General features: G+C 40.5%; 1 protein-coding gene across 1 annotated transcript; it reads left to right on the forward strand.

Annotated features, from left to right (window-relative positions):
- Nucleotides 1-3,749: 3,749 nt before the first annotated feature.
- Nucleotides 3,750-4,875, forward strand: EV420DRAFT_1486734 (uncharacterized protein; the record flags this gene model as incomplete). Its single annotated transcript, XM_060470440.1, has 6 exons — nucleotides 3,750-3,770; nucleotides 3,831-4,009; nucleotides 4,040-4,133; nucleotides 4,258-4,469; nucleotides 4,524-4,614; nucleotides 4,705-4,875. 6 exons carry the CDS (start codon nucleotides 3,750-3,752, stop codon nucleotides 4,873-4,875), a joined length of 768 nt encoding a protein of 255 aa, XP_060322933.1.
- Nucleotides 4,876-5,115: the final 240 nt, after the last annotated feature.

Raw genomic sequence — 5,115 nt, forward strand, 5'->3', positions numbered from 1 at the left:
GGGGGGGGGGGAAAGTGGATCTCAAATTGCAGTTCATGGCGCAGTTTATTTTCTAGTTTATTTGATGGCATGATGGCGGCAGCTCTCCGGCATGTAGTGTAGGAAAATACAGCCAAAAATTGATGCATCATGCATCGGAAACTGAAACTCTGCAAGTGGTGCCGAGGCAGCCAACTGAGCACAAAAAAACACAAGTTGCCATTATTGGGCCTACATATGGACAACTTGGGGCAACACTGGCCCTCACTGTACTCTGGGGAAGTGTTCTTGAGCCCCTCATCCACCCAGTATACATATCCGAGGCCTGGCCTAACTTTTCCCACCACACCAACACCAACTCAGTGCTATAATCCTCAAAAATTGTACTAGGATGCCTACCATGACTACCAACAAGGTGTACATGTCAATCAGCATACTGCCTACTGCTAGGACATGTTCAATGTTCCCTACCCTCCATCACCACATTTAGTATGTCTCCCAGCAGGCTTCTCAGGCTCTGACTCTGTGTTCACTTCTCAAGCAACAGATCCTACAGCCAGTCAACAATACCAGTGACATACCACCAAGCACCTTCAATGCTGCAGCAGATGACAAAGAAAACACCTTGACCAAGCAACTCATAAAGACCATTTTATTAATGAAAAGCTCTAAGTGAGAGAAATTGATTTTATTAAGAAAAGCCTCTCAGTCTCAGCCCTCAAAAACACCTGGCACCAGACACAATCACCAACGATTAATTATTGACATCATTTCACACTCATGTGATATTCAATGGTCCTGTTTTGGTACTGGCTTGGATAGCAACTGTGGCATTGAATTTCCTGCTCTCTTGCTCATTGCCAAAGGGCCCTCAAAACAGAGCAAGTCAGAAAATCTTATTTGATATACTGGTACTGCTCTAAACCTATGCTTACTATATATTTGACTGAATGCACACTGGCATGGCTTGAATGCACTTATTATGGGAATATACCATTTCCAATCTGGTATATGCTTTGGAATTTTGGAAAGCAGGCAAATTTTCTGGAATAGCAGACAGTACATTGCACTTATTCAAAATATAATATGATAATTGAAGTTATGTATAATTACTCTATCTTTTTTATATCTCTTAATGCATGGATAGCTAAGGACAAAAAGTATTTTGATGATTTTCAGAGTTTTCTGAAACACCCCTAACTTGGTCCCAGTAAGCAAATAGGTTAAGATTGTACAGTCTCAAACCTTTCTCAGTGCTTGGATATATAATGTAGAGAGTACATTAGCTTGTTTAATGCTCTAGACAACGTCTCAGCATATATTTTCTATCCTATGCCAACATAGGCATGAATTATGATGTGAAAAGTATACAACAGGCATGTGTGAAAAACATATCCTACAGTACATACTAAAATTGAAGTATATTGCTTGGAAAAGCATAGTCTGTACTTATTTAAAGTGTTACATGTCAATAGGCATGCTTGCCCTGACCAGAATATTCTTCAGTCAGACAAAACTGCATCAGATGAAATTGTGCATATATCATTCTCAAAGAAATCACTTTAATGAGAAAAGTGATTACAAGGTCTACAGGCAGATTGCCATAGATTGGACACATGTTTTGAATAATAGAACACATGCCATTGTCTATTCAATCAATCTTACCCATTGAAAGGCTGCACATATCTGTGTACAAAGGATGCATCCTTGAAATGTCTGGAAATGTGTGATATTCACTGTAAAAGGCAGATTAATCAAGGTCAGGGTACATTAAATATGCTAAAAACTACATAAATGTATATTAGAGCACTAGTATAGTCTATTCCATCAGTTTAGTGGACTTCAGAGCAACAAAGTCAAGCAGAGGATGCATCCTGAGCATCCATTCTGCTTGCTCAATTGCTCTGGTCCAGTAAACTGATAGTGATCGAGTGGCTATACTTCTTCTTTTTTCTTCTGACCTTTGGTCTGACTATCACCATCAGTCCATTGCATAGTCACCTGCCTGCCCCTGCTGCTTGTTTGAATGGAATAAAGATATGTTTCATTACTTTCAATGTTAATATAAGTTTTATAAATACTTTTCATTCATTGGGTGGCCTCCAGATGGCCTGGATATCATATATCATGCCCCACTTGCCTGTGTGTAAGCCCTCCTGCAAGGCAGCATAAGTTCCTCCCTTCAAATGGTGAAGAATTGCACTACCACCATCACTGTTTGATTATAACATCCACCAAGTCCTGCCACTGCTATTGAGCCCCATCCTGTTATCGCTGTGACCCATCTAGCATCCCCAACATCAAAATCAGGGCCAATCACCATTCACCACAGCTGACAAATGCCTGAATGGTGCTGCATTCACTCAAGAACTCATGATCTGCCTCTATCTGCTGCTAGGAAGGGATACAGATGCAAAGCCAATCACCATAATGACCAGGACGACGATGGTGATGATGTGAGGGGTGGGGAGGACTTGAGTATGAAGCAAGACCATGCCAAAAAGCAGGCTAGGGATGGAGTGGAAGCAGGGTATACTAGGGAGGGGTGAGAGGGTGAGAGGGTGTGGGCAGAAGGGTGAGAGCAATGTTGGGATGCCAACAATAAATGACACTGATAATGACCATGCTATTTGAGACATAGAATGAGGGCTCAAATGTGCTGTGGATGAACCCACATTCATAGCTACATGATCACAAATACCCTCACTGCTGCCTGCTGCATCCTGTCCAACATTGGCCTCCTGTGCATCTCTCAGCTCATCCACCATTCTCAAACTCATGCATCCCCTGTTATTTGTGCTAGCTAGCATGAATCCAAGCTCCATTTACTCCTTTGATGTTATCATTGTCATCTACCCACTCTCTATCCTGATGCCTGCCTTTTCTCACTCACATCACTCCCACAACAATGCAATAATCACCTCACCATCAATATCATTGCTTCCCTCTACACAAGACTTCATGGGTACTATTTTTGTACTATATTGTATTTTAAATATATCTATTTTATTTGATAATAATACAGAATTCTGAGCAGAGGATGGGATGCATAGGAATAGGGAGAGGAGTGGTCTCTGAGCCTCAGAGGGATTCATTAATGATGAATTGATGATTGATAACATCAATGAAGCTTGAAGGCTGAGAGGGAGAGATGTTTTTTAAAAAATTTAGAAGCTCTTACAAGAGAGTTTCATTAATGAAACAGGCTTTATCCAGTGGACCAAGATTGTTGCATCATCTAAGAAAAAGTCAATGAAGCCCAAAGGACCAAGATTAAAGTTGGGCACCAATAGGGATGCACACCATTGTTATATTGTATGGTTTTTGGTAACCATTATATGAAAGACAGACCAAATCTAAAAGCACCATATTGTCCATTTGTACAGCATGGTATATGGTTGTTCCATCACTGTCAAGAGCTCTTACAGACAGCTGTACAATGTCATAATACAGTTTATTTTTTATCTTACTTTTGACTCAGCTAAGAGTCTTTTTATAGCAATCTACAACACAAAATAGTCATCATTCAATTCCATGGCTTTACTAACTTCACTCTTTTAGCTGTCTTATCAAAATTTCATACACATTCAAGACAATAAGTGTGACTTTCCTTTAGATCTTGGATACCTCTAATCCTGCTCAATGTGGCATAGTTGATTATAAGACTAGATTAAACTTAAGTGCATTGTATAGTTTTTTAGCAGTCTTAAAGACATTTAACTGACTTCTTTATAAGCAAATCAATTTCATGCTCAGGTGCATGGTCATCAATGACCATAGATGGCCATAAGGTACCTGTACTGATGCTGACAAGGCATCCAAACTAACTATATGGCATGGTATATAAATAGTTCTATGACTGTCTAGAACAATGGCTTTACAATCATATATCATATACAGTATGGTGCACATCCCTAGGCACCAACCATTGCAAGGATGGAGCATCTGATGATGAAATCAATATGCTCTCCAAAATGCAGAAGGAAATAGCAGGTCTCAAGCCAGCCAGCATTGTTACAAAGAAAACCAAGTAAAAAGAGTCAAAGGAGAAAACAAACAGGCTATCTGAGGCTGACAAGCTTGCAATTCAATGGCTGACAACAGAGAAGAACTGGAAGGACTGGTGGATCAAGCAGAATACCTATTGGATTACAGTCAGTCCAACATAATCATATCACACATGTCTATATTCACATGCACATGCAGCTCTCATAGGAGGTTTTAGATGGTTATGTTACTCCAACTCAGGTGCACAACTATGTGCTCAAGCAAACATAGGATAAATACAAGGCCTGCAAAGAATGGAAGGAGCATACTGGGGGAGGGGATGGAGATGCTAATCATGAGATAGATGAGAATGATGATAGAGAAGCTCTAGATGAAAAGAAGCCAAGGCTTAAGCAAAAGAAGGGAGCCTTGCCTGGAAACTACTCACTCAAGGTTCTTCAAGCATTCAAGGAGTCCAAAGTCTATGAGCTGCTCAATACATGGTATATGATACAGTTTGATCACTGAAGTGCTTGGCAAACCTACATTATTTGCAGGGCCCAAGGTGATGACATTATCATCCAGACTTTTGACTGTAATTCTGCTGAGAACATCTTGGCATTAATGAATACTGAGGATGATGAACAAGTTAAAACACTTGCCAAGAAGCAAATCTGAAAGCAGGACTCTCAAGCAAGTACAGGAAGCTCTTCTGATACCAATGTGGCCTTGTTGCAGGATGCTATTTCAATGCTGAAGACAAAGGCCCAAAATGGTGATGCCATTGCCCAGGAAAATCTCAAACTAGCCAAGAAAAGAGATGCATGGGAGGAGGAAGATTATAAAGAGAGATGTGAGATGGCAATCATCAATGCTTCGATGAGCATACAGTGGTCTCACAGCTTCTGACCTGACAGGCACTGGAGAATAGAGAATCACCCTTTCAACCAGCTGAAAGCATGCTCAACAAACACATGCAAGGAGGAAAGCTTTCAGTTTCACTGCTTCCAGTCTACAGCTTTGATAGGGTCTTGAGTTAAGTTGTAGTCTGTGAATGAACATATCAAGAAGTGTGTGAGCAGGTATCCTGTCATGACAAACTCAGAATATGCTCATGCTTCCAGAAATAATCATTGTGATGCTGCCAAA

This window comes from Desarmillaria tabescens, assembly GCF_030435595.1.
Source record: "Desarmillaria tabescens strain CCBAS 213 chromosome Unknown EV420scaffold_98, whole genome shotgun sequence".
Lineage (NCBI taxonomy): Eukaryota > Fungi > Basidiomycota > Agaricomycetes > Agaricales > Physalacriaceae > Desarmillaria > Desarmillaria tabescens.